Here is a 12,029-nt window from a genome sequence, read left to right on the forward strand (position 1 = left end):
AATCATATATCACATTATGAAAAAGCCTCCTATTACAGATTTTTTTATTTTTAATTCAAATGATAAAAGACAGAGGAGAATCTGAAAAGGATCTTCAAAAACATAAAACTATAGGGAAAGCATCCTGAATCTCAAATGCTTAAGGTGCTTTAGAGTTAAACTTACGGTAATTAATATTTTTAACACACAAACATTTTCAAATCCTACTACAAACAATTTCTTTATAGACAGCTTGGAGAAAGTGCAACCAGAGTGTTCCTTAGAGGTAAGAACGGTGAAATTTTATTTCACATACTTTGGATATGTTATGAGGAGGGACCATTCCTTGGAAAGAGACATCATGTTTAAAAAGGTCAGCAAAAAAAGTAAGACCTTCAACAAGATGTACTGGCACAGTGACTGAGGCAACGGGCTTAAGTATGTAAAAGATAATGAAGATGGAACAGGATAGGACAAAGATCAGATTCATTGTTCATAGGGTCACTATGAGTCAACTCAATTCAACTGCACCTAACAGCAGCAATTACATAAGAAAACAATAAATCTGAAAAACTGTATATATTACCTTAAGAAAGTATCTTGCAGCTGATGAGGCATAGTTGCAAAATCAAATGCACAGTAAGACTGAGGTAGAAACACTTCCATGTTTTTCCGAACTTCTATAGGAGGATTAGTCATAATAGGAGCTGCACTTCCAAAGAATGGGTATGAGTACCTAGAATGACAAAGTCTTATTACAGCTTCCTGATGAGATTCAGAGTCTCGTATTTTAAAAAAGAATGAATTTAAACATTCCAATCAAAGAACAAAACCACATCCTTTCAACTCAACATTCATTTTGAACAGGGTAACTTTAAAATTATTAAATAATAATAAAAAATTTAAATGAATAATAAAAGTAAATAAAAAATTATGTAAGTATTTTCATTGTTACAGAAACTTTTTTGAATGTCCTAAATTTCTTAACTTAAAGTATTTTAAACAAGAAATAGAGTGATCTTTGCTTTAATTTTATAAATAAAAATTAAAGTAATAATAAAAGAAAATACCTTATTGCATATTACTTGTCAGGTCAGATGTATAGGAGATGGTGAAACTGGCTCAACACAGGACAAGGTTCAGGGCCTCTGTTCATAGAGTTACTATGAGTCACAGTGGACTTGATGGCAAAGAACAGCTAGCTACAAACAAGCCAGGCAATGACTGTGAAACAGACTCATTTGAAAGAAAAACTGAAGCTGAAGAAAATCAAAACAAGTTCACAAGAACCAAAACACGACCTTGAGTCCATCTTACCTGAATTTAAAAACCAACTCAATAGATTTGAGACAATGAACAAGAATGATTGCATACAAGATGAGCTGTAGATGACATCAAATATATCATCCAGGAAGAGAGCAAAAGGTCATTGCAAAGACAGGAGATAAAAGAAAATGGATGCCAGAAAAGACTCTGAAAATTGCACTAAAACATTGAGAAGACAAAACAAAGGAAATAAACGGAGAAGTAAATCAGTTGAACAGAGGATTTCAAAGCTAAGTGCAAGAAGACAAAAGACTATAATGAAATGTGCAAAGAGCTGAAGTTAGAAAACAAAAAGGAAGAATTCGTTCAGGATTTCTCAAGCTGAAAGAAATTAAAAACTCAAGTTCTGAGATGTAATACTGAAGGATACTATGGGCAAAATCTTGAATAATCCAGGTAACATCAAAAGAAAATGCAAAGAATACACAGAGTTACCACAATAATGGACTGGGGCACAACAGAGGTGAGGAGAGTTGCAGAATAGGGCAAGGTTTGGATCTGTTGGCTGTACTGTCGCTATAAGTGCGAGTAGACTTGATGACATCTAACAACAACAATCTTAAAAATGATTAACTCAAGAAGTTTTAAAGAACCTTAATAAACATGAATATACACGGACATGTTGATTTGAGTTTAAAGAACTAGCAATTGTCTTGTTAAAAAAAAAATAGTCATTATACAAGAAAGAATTAGCTGACTGATCTTGCTTGCCAAAAGTGAAGAGAACTTGAAATCCTTGCTGCAAAAGATCAAATATACCCTTCAACACAGATTACATTTCAACATTAAAAAAACCAGTGAGCTGAAATAAGACATGTCAGATGGAGAGAAGATTAAAGCTGTCCACAGTTTCATCCTGCTTAGATCCACAATCAACACTTGTGGCACCATCAGTCAAGAAATTAAGACATCTTATTTGGATAAATCTGTGAAATATCTCCTCAAGGTGTTAAGAGGCAATGATGTCAGTTTTATCTGTTGATGTCGTGGCATATCTTATTCAAGTTGTGGTCTTTTCAATTACTTCCTATGCATCTGAAAGTTGATAAATGACTAAGGTTAACAGAGCTTTTGACCTGTGGTTTTGGGGAAAAGCACTGAATAGCCCATGGACTGACAAAAGAAAAAACAAACATGTGTTAGAGAAAGTGCAACCAAGATGCTCCTTTGCAGTAAGAATGGTGTAGCTTTGTCTCACATAATTTGGGCAGGTTGTTAAGGTGCACCTGGTTTGTGGAAAGGATATGATGTTTGGAAAAGTGCGAAGTCGGCAAGAGAGAGGAAGATCCTCAATGAGATGGATTGTTATACTAACTATACCAATGGGGTCAAGTATATCAGAGATGATGAGGATGACATGAAACAGGACAAGGTTCAGATCTGTTGTTCACAGGGATGCTATGAGCTGCTGGCAACTCAACAGCACCTGAAAACAGTAGTGCTTAAAGTAGCTTTACAGATAATCTTCAAAAGGAGAATTCTGGTATTCAGAAGGCACAGGACATCAGAAAGAAAAACAAAAGCACCCTGACACAATCAAAAGATTTTAAAGTAAAACTGACTCTTAAAAAAGCAAGGTGCCATTTTTCTAGGTTTTCTGAGAGTACATGTCTTTATAATCCTAGCATTCCTGGAGAAAGGGCAGTTTCTGCAACGCAGTTAACATTCCAAAATATGCTTGTTGAATTTAATTTCCAAATCTAGTCTTTATTAGGGAGCTCTTGTGGCCTACTGGCAAGAAGCTGTGCTGCAATACTCAAGGCATGTGGTTTGAGGACACCAGCTTCTCCATGGGAGAAGGATGCATAATCTCTTTCTGTGAGGGTCAGCCATCAGTCAGTTCTGACTCTATGGTACACAGAAACAACAGTCTTTAGACATGATTTTATAGGCCCAAAGCTCTTGATCAGTTGCAAAATGTGCAAATATGGTTAACTGTCTTTGAAAAGAAAATCAAGAAAAAGCAACTCAATTGTAATCTGGTGAATCAAAGCATTATGTAAGACTTCTTTTCATCATAAAAATAACATCAGATTAAACTAATGTGCTATAGAACTATTTTCTACTTAAAGTAAAATATAAAGACTTTAAAATGTTTGCTTCATATTTACCTTGTATCTTGTTACAGAAGAAAGTAAAAATTTAAATCCTAACAGTAAAAATTCTTTTTTTCTAAAAGAACTACCATTTGTATTCACCTTGTTGTTCCTGTTATGTACTATCAAATCAAACCAACCACCACTGACCTGCCAGTGAGTATTTAGGGGCCATTAACTGCATGGGAGAAGAATGCTCCTCTTTTCCTATGGAGCAGTTAGAGGATTCAAACTGTGTGTCTTTGGTTGGCAGTGCAATTTCTTACCACTAAGCCACCACAGCTCTCTCCCTATGGGTAGAGGTTCTAGGTGCTGTCAAGTTGATCATGACTCATTTCAATCCTATGAACAATGGATCTGAACCTTAACTGTGCTACCCTCATCATCTCTGATAAACTCGAGCTCAATGCTGCAGTCATTGTGCCAATCAATCCTGTTAAGGGTTGTCTTCTCTTTTGCTGACCTTCCACCTTTGCAAGCATAATGTCCTTTTCCAAGAAATACCCACTCCACACAGTATGGTCAAAATATGTGCGATGATGCTTTACCAACTTTACCTCTAAGGAACACTGGTTGCACTTTCTCCAACACATATCAGTTTGTTCTTTCAGCAGCCTTTGAGACTTTTCTCCACTACCACTCAAGGGCATCAATTCTTCTTCTATTATCCTTATTCATTGTCCAGCTCTCAGGTGCACTCCAGGTAACTGGAAAGTCTGTGACCTGAACCAGGCACACCTTGTTGTTGTTGTTATGTGCCATCGAGTCGTTTCCGACTCATAGCGACCCTATGCACAACAGCTCTAAACCCTGCTCTATCCTGCGCCAACCGCACCGCCTCTGACACACCCATCCCGATTACCCCAGTCACCGAATCAATCCATCTCATAGAGGGTCTTCCCCTCCTGCGCTGTCCCTCCACCCTCCCAAGCATGATGTCCCTCTCCAAGGACCCGTCCCTCCTGGCAACATGTCCAAAGTATGTCAGACGAAGCCCCAGAATCCCTGCCTCCAAGGAGCAGCTTGGTTTAATCCTCTCCAAGATGAATCTGTTTGTTTTCCTGGCAGTCCATGGTACATTCAGTACCCTTCTCCAGCACCACAGCTCAAAAGCATCCACTCTCCTTCTGTCCTCCCTTGTCATTGTCCAACTCTCTGATGTATAACAAGCGATGGCAAATACCATGACCTGTATCAGGCGCACCTTAGTCTCCAGAGAGACACTGTTGCTCCTGAGTACCTTTGAGAGGTCCCTAACGGCAGACTTTCCCATCGCAATATGCTTTTTGATTTCCTGACTGCTGGTACCAAGAGTGTTGACTGTGGAGCCGAGCAAAGTAGTCTTTGTATTAACAACACTACATTTCAGTACTTTGGAGAGATCTCTCACAGCTGACTTCCCAATGCTGTACGTCTCCTGATCTCCTGACTGCTGGAACCAAGAGCAGTGAGTAAGTAGTAACAACTGTGGTACCAAAATGGTGACTAAGTAGTAGCAATTCTATTTGTAAAATAAGTAGTACCAAAACAATGAGTAAATGATAACTGTATTTGGAAAAGTAGTTTTAAAAGATGGCAGATAAAACTATTAAGAAAAGCCACCTGTATGAGGGCAAAAAACCTTTTATGTTTATTTTGGTCTTTAATTTTGAAATAAAAGAACATTTATACCATGATTTCAACCCTGAACACCAGGTAATATGCAAACATACAGACTAAGAATTCTGAATTACACACAGCATGTAGGCTCTTTGTCCATTATATTAAACCAAAATTTGAGAATTTCAAGTACAGAAGATAAGGAATAAAAAAAGTGGAAAAACAAGATACCAAGTATGAATGCAAGCATTTTATACAACTGAAAGACAAGAATATTTCAGAGAATAGCAGGAACAAAGTATTCCTGTTTAGGTTCCTGGAAACAACAATCCAAGATGACCGAGCATGTTTCTTACTTCAATCACAGAAAGATTAAGCTCTTTATATTGTAATACTTGTTTTAATATGCAAAGGAAGCTGGAGAGGACAAACCAAAGTAAATTACTGAATTGTAAAGTTTATGAAGTTGTAATATTATTAAAAACAAAATATAAAGAATTTAACTGACTATAATTATAGTTCATATATTGTATCACATATAATAATTGAGCATGGTTTTAGGAGTCACAACTCTCAAATACAGGTCTTAAGAATATTACTTTCAATTATAGAATGGTGGTGTTCTTATGAGCCATCAAGTTGCCTGCAACTCATAGCGACTGTATATACAACAGCTCTGAAGCCTGCCCTGTCCCTAAGCCAGTCTTAATGATTCTGATACACCTACCCGCAATGCCCTAGGTACTGATCAATCCATCTCATACAGTGTTTTCCTCTCCTGTGCTGTCCCTCCACCCTTCCAAGCATGATGTCCTTTTCCCCAAGGATCAGTCCCTCCTGGCCACATGCCTAAAGTATGTGAGACAGAGCTTCAAAATCCTAGCCTCCAACAAGAAGACAGACCTCTTGGCAGTCCATGGTATATTGAAGACTCTCCCCCAGAACCACAACTCAAAGGCATCAATAGTTCTGTCCTCCTCTGTGATTATCCAGTTCTCTGGTGCACAGTAAATAACTGAGAAGACCACGGACTGGATCAGGCACACCTTAGTATCTAGACTGATACTGTTGCTTCTCAGTAGTCTGGAAAGGTCTCTGACAGCAGATTTACCTAATGCAATTCGTCTTTTGATTCCCTGACTGCTGGTGCCAAAAGTGTTGATCAAGAAGCTGAGCAAGCTTTAACTGTTAACAACCTCAATCACCTCTCTATCCATCATGGTGTTGCCAACTGGCCCAGTGGGGAGAATCTTTGATTTCTTGATGTTGAGCTTCGATCCATACTGAAGTCCTTGACCTTCTGTAGCAAGCGCTTCAGGTCCTTCTCAGTTTTAGCAAGCAAGGGAATATCACCTGCATAATGTAGGTGGTTTATGAATCTTCCTCCAATCCTGATGCCACATTCACACTCACAAAGCCCAGCCTGTGGAATGATCTGTTCTGCATACAGATTGAAAAGGTATGGAGACAGAACATATCCCTGACACACTCCTTTCCTGATTTTGAACCATGCAGTGCTTCCCTGCTCTGTCCTGAGAACTGCTCCCTGGTCCAAATATATGTTCTACATAAGCACAATCAAGTGTTCTGAGATTTCCATTCTCCCCAAGGTTAACAACAATTTGTTGTAATCTACACAGTCAAATACCTTTACAAAATCAATGAAACACAGATAAGATATCCTTCTGGTGCTCTTTGCTTTTTGTCAAGATGCATCTGACATGGGTGACAATGTTTTTAATGCCACAGCCTCTTCTAAACCCAGTTTGTACTTCTGGTAGTTCTCTGTCAATGTACTGTTCTAGTTGTTTCTGGAAAATCTTCAGTAGGATTTTGCTTGCATGTGATATGCGTGATATTTTCTGATGATATCCACACTCTGTTGGGTCACCTTTTTTTTGGAACAGGAATAAATGTGGGTCTCTTCCAGTCAGTTGGCCATGTATTTTGTCCTCCGGATTTCTTGGCAAAACTTGGTGAGCACATCCAGGGCAGCATCTGTTTGCTGAAATATATCAACTGATATTCCATCAATTTCTGGGACTTTATTTTTTGTTAAGTCCTTCAGAGCAAACAGAACTTCCTCTTTCATCACCATTGCTTCTTGATCATATACTGTTTCTTGAAATTGTTCGGTGTCAGCCAATTCCTTTTGGTACAGTGACTCTGTATACTCCTTCCATTTTCTTTTAATACTTCCTGGATCATTCAATATTCTGCCCACAGCATCCTTATTAAGTATTTCAACTCAAGGCTTGAATTTGTTCTTTAATTTCTTTAGCTTAAGAAATGCTGAGCAAGCACAGCTTTTTTATTTTGGGACTCCAGTTCTTTGCACATTTCACTGTACTATTTTGCTTTGTCTTTCCATACTGCCCTGTGAAATTTTCTATTCAGCTCCTTAACTTCTTGATTTCTTCCCTTTGCTTTGGCTTCTCAGCACCGTAGTGCAATATTCAGAGTCTTTTCTGATATCCATTTTGGTCTTTTCTTCTTCTGTCTTTGTAATGACCTTTTGCACTCTTCACGGATGATACTCTTAATAGCCTCCACAGCTCATCTGGTCTTATTCATTAGTGTTCAAGGCCTCAAACCTGTTTGAGTTTTTTATAAAAACATTATTTTAACCTACAGCATCTTTTCAACGGGAGATCTGGTGGATGGTCCAAAGCCCAGTTATACTGTTAACTGAAAGGCTGGAAACCTCTAGAAGTTTTAATCCACCAGCTGCTCTGAAGATAAAAAATAGACAATCTTCTCCTTTACAATTTATAGGCCTCAAAATCCAGATGGAGGGTCACTCTTGATTCAGAACTAAACTGATAGCAGAGAGAGATATAGCATCTTTTCAAGGAACACCACCCTCTAAACTCAAGAGCTATCAGATTTTAAATACCAGAACAGACAAATTAAAGCCTTTGGAAGAAAGTCTACCCATATCTGGCTTTGTCAAAGAAAAGGTTCAAAAACCTACTCCTGCTAAAATTACAGCCTAGAAAACCCTCTGGGACAGTTCTACTCTGTTAAATGGGTCATTATGACTGCAGCAATGGGCTCAAGTGCATCAGAGGTGGTAAGGATGGCACAGGATAGGACAGGATTCAGGTCTGTTGCTATGACTTATATTCCACTCAACAGAACCTAACAACAATATGAGTTAGAATCAAACTTAATGGGACAAAAGAACAAAAACTGATAAATTACCAACACTTACTTATCAACAACTGTCCCTCTTACATTACCACTGCCAGCCTGATTTAGTTGAAGGACTCTAGGACATAGCCTTACAGCACTAGAGTTCACAGATTTAACAAATGTAACTTATTTGGTCACAATTTCCTCTCCAACTGCTCAAAATGAGGAAAGGAATCTCTCCTTAAAAAATTGTACCTTGAAACAAAATCGTATCACACCTTAATATACAGTTGATTGGAAAACTAACTTCCAAGCCATGGACACTTCTTAAATCTATTGAAAAGCAGAAGTGATGTGATGTAGCTGGAACAGCAATCTTCTGTCCTGAAGTGCCTTCTGAAGCATTGGATGCAGTGACTGGTTGGACCAAAGCAGGTACAGAATTCATGGCTAAAATGAACATTGGGAAAAATGAACACAGTTCATACCAGAACTATATAAAGAAAGCATTTACTCTTAACATATACTGGTATAGTACTGAGTTAGTAACATTTGACTGGTGCCTAGTAGGCATTATTTTATTTCTAAGTTTCTAAAAGGTAGCATATAACTTAGCTTTCAAAAGATTATAGTTGAGACTAAGGCATAAACATCACTTTTTAAAAACTAATTTTTTATTATTTTAGGTATCCCCCCCAAAAAAAGATAATTCAGCGAAAAGTTAAAACTTGGAAAGAGATAGCTAATCCTTCCCTTTTGTAGTAGAGACCTGATACTTAGTGAGTAATCTAAGTCATACAGCCACTCAGTGGCAGAAGGATTTGCATCCAATATATCCTAATTCCTAATCCATCACTCATCTAATTATTTATGCTTCTGAATATAGCTATAGACTTAAAAGCAACTGATGAAAAAATCAGTTAAAAAAGGTATGAATTCCCAGACATTCTCTTAGCATTATTAGAATGAAAAAAAAAATTATTTTACTATCCAAAGCAGTTAGCAGCTATTTTCTCTTAAATTTCAATGGATTCAAAATACTTGAGAGTTTAATGGTTTTAAGCAAACACTGAAAGAACTACATTCTAAACCTTTTTAATAAGTTGCTATTTTTATAGTCTAAGGAAAATGGAAAATGTCTTGTCGGTTAAAAGCATCCTACTAGGAAGTTTAACACATAGCAATTACTTAAAATTGAAATTTTTGTAAAACTACACACAGCTTCTTTAAAAACACCTTTCACTCAGAACTCATCAAAGGTGTCACAGTTCTATACAAAAGACACAAAATCTGATACCTGAAAGATGTACAAAAACAAAGCCATACCCTTTGAATTTGGTTTTGGGTCTTTATCATACTGCAAGCTTTCCACTTCACTTTCTGTTGCATCATCTTTTGTTGGAGGTGACTGGTTGTGAGGTGGAGCAGGGGACAAACTTGGTGATTCTGGCACAGAAGATGTCATCTCCTTTATGGGAGTTAAAACTCTCCTCTTTAAATGTTCTGGCTCATGTTCATTCTGGGTCTTTAATTCAATTAAAGACTAAACACAATTATAAAACAAAGTACAATAAGCAAAGAACTTGATAACTAAGCAAAAATCTTGACTTTTTTATTTTAGATACAGGTTTGCTTTCTCAAATTGGATATTCCTACTCTATTTTTTAATTATAATTTGCAAACTTTCTTATGGCATTTAGGACCAGAAAAAGGAAGAAACAAGGACATAGGATATCCAGAGGAGAACACCCAAAGTCATATTAATGGCTGAAAAAAAGTATTCTAGAAAATAACTTAGGCATGTTTTGTTACTGAAATGGTTTTTGTTGTTGTTATGTGCCATCGAGTTGCTTGCAATTCATAGAGTCCCTATGTACAAGAGCCCTAAACACTGCTCTATCCTGTGCCAACGTTGCCGTCTCCAACACACTCATTTCCATCACCCCAATCACAGAATCAATTCGTATCATTGAGGGTCTTCCTCTCCTGCACCATCCCTCCACTCTTCACCAAAAGAGTAACACAGAGGCCTAATTTTCATGACTAGAAGAAAAAAAAACACTTCAGGTATCTTAATTGAGTCGTCTCATATTTGTTCCATTCTCCTCTATAAGTATATGCATTTATCTTTTAAAATCTTACATCAGTTTTCCTACCTTAAATTCATATACTACATAAAAATAAGATCTGTACTTTGAAAGAAAATACACCAAAGTTCATTAATGCCCTATGAACAACAGATCTGGAAATGGGGTGGAATGTAGTGTTAATGTCTGATAGATATTTGAAACACTGCAAATGTCCAGCACTGTTACAAAAACTGGCTAAAGACCGTATGAGTACTATAAAGTGATAAAGAATCAAGATCCTTATCTTAACTGTGTCAACCAGAAAGTTACCACTAATGCAGATGCCCAAAGAACTAGGTGTGAAAATGTTCTCTTTTACCAGAGCTTTTCTTCCATGACAGTCATTGAATAAAAGGAAAACTATTTACAGTACATGAAAGAATGTCTGGATATAGTAATATATAAAGACACAGCTATTGAAGCCATAGTACTTTTCAGTAAGGTCTTTCTGAAATTCACCAAACCAAACCCCTGATAGCAGGTCAATTCCAAGTCACAGAGACACTACACTGCAGGTCTGAGCAAAACAGCCTCCAATGAGTTTCAGAGACTATAAATCTTTACAGAAGCAGACTGCCATATCCTTCTCCTGTAGAGTAGGTGGTAGGTTCAGTTAGCAGTTGAGTACTTTAACCACTGTATAACTACATCCCCCTTTTTGGAAAGGAGGTAACAAATAACTTAGGCCACTAATTAAGAGTAACAAACAGCTTCTCGTATTAGGTAACTCTTTTGACGCTCAACTTCGGCATATTACTACGAGCAATACTGGAGAAGTCAGGCAGAGACAGGGGTTAGGCAAAGGGAGTTACTACTTGCCTGGGTGTCGTCTATGCCTTCCCTCTGCAGAGCCACAGACACTCCCACAGTTGGGGCTAGCTCCACAGGAATAGGTGCAAGCTTTTGTTTGGCTCTGTTTGGGGGGTCAAGGGTAAAAGCGCCCTCCACAGTGACCGGGCGGTGGTTGATTTCGGTACTTCCCTTTTTGAGTAAGCCAGTTAATGGTACCTCTGTGCTTCCAAGTGACTGGTCTCCACAACAGAGATGGATCTAATATGAAAGGAAGGACAAAAGAAAAATAAGAATTTGTATCTTCTCCTCTCTCTTAAATATGTAGAGCTAGTTAATTATCAAACTATTTATATTAAGGAAAACAAAATGCAAGGTACTGCAGTGACTGTAAATATTAAAACCCTACCCATGCTTATTATAACTGGTAAATCAAAGTTTATTAGGATCTTAATAATGAAGTTATTGCCTCATTTTCAATTCTTGTTTTCTACATACTCATCTACTATCATCTTTTCCTCTTTTTGGAGCTAGTGTTACTTTACAATCTCATTGTACATGTTTGTATTTTATTAAAGAATAAATACACAAATAAGTTTTTCTGTATCTTCACAGTTAACAAAGTATACTTTACCTATACTAACAGGCTATCTCCAGCATATTTCCTGACTTTCTTCTTTTCTAATATTTTAACAAAATTTCCCTTAAAATAGAAATTTTATTTTAAAATATAAATTGAAAATCTATAGTAAAGTTAGTTAATAGTTTGCATTCAACAACCATGGCACATGCAAGGAACTACAAAAGAAAATAAAAAACACATTTCAAAAGGATAGCAGGAAAAATCATTTAATAGCAAGAAACAAGACATGAAAAAAGCAAGAAATTGTAAACTGTATGCTAGAAGCAAAGCCACTGTGACTTACACATGCACAAAGAAACTGAAAACCACAACCACTGCCACTGAGTCGATTAT

The 12,029-nt window shown here is 37.2% G+C and overlaps 1 protein-coding gene across 1 annotated transcript in view; it reads right to left on the bottom strand.

Annotated features, from left to right (window-relative positions):
- Positions 1-12,029, bottom strand: part of CEP120 (centrosomal protein 120kDa) — a 97,179-nt gene that overhangs the window by 55,334 nt on the left and 29,816 nt on the right. Inside the window, exons 7-10 of the mRNA XM_006885999.1 lie at positions 11,084-11,314; positions 9,462-9,678; positions 8,414-8,585; positions 566-715 (exon numbers count right to left, since the gene is read on the bottom strand). Of these exons, the coding sequence (XP_006886061.1) occupies positions 566-715; positions 8,414-8,585; positions 9,462-9,678; positions 11,084-11,314 (770 nt within the window). The remainder of the gene's footprint in view (positions 1-565; positions 716-8,413; positions 8,586-9,461; positions 9,679-11,083; positions 11,315-12,029) is intronic.

Source organism: Elephantulus edwardii, unplaced genomic scaffold (genome assembly GCF_000299155.1).
Source record: "Elephantulus edwardii isolate Elephantulus edwardi_28Jun2011 unplaced genomic scaffold, EleEdw1.0 scaffold00046, whole genome shotgun sequence".
Classification (NCBI taxonomy): domain Eukaryota; kingdom Metazoa; phylum Chordata; class Mammalia; order Macroscelidea; family Macroscelididae; genus Elephantulus; species Elephantulus edwardii.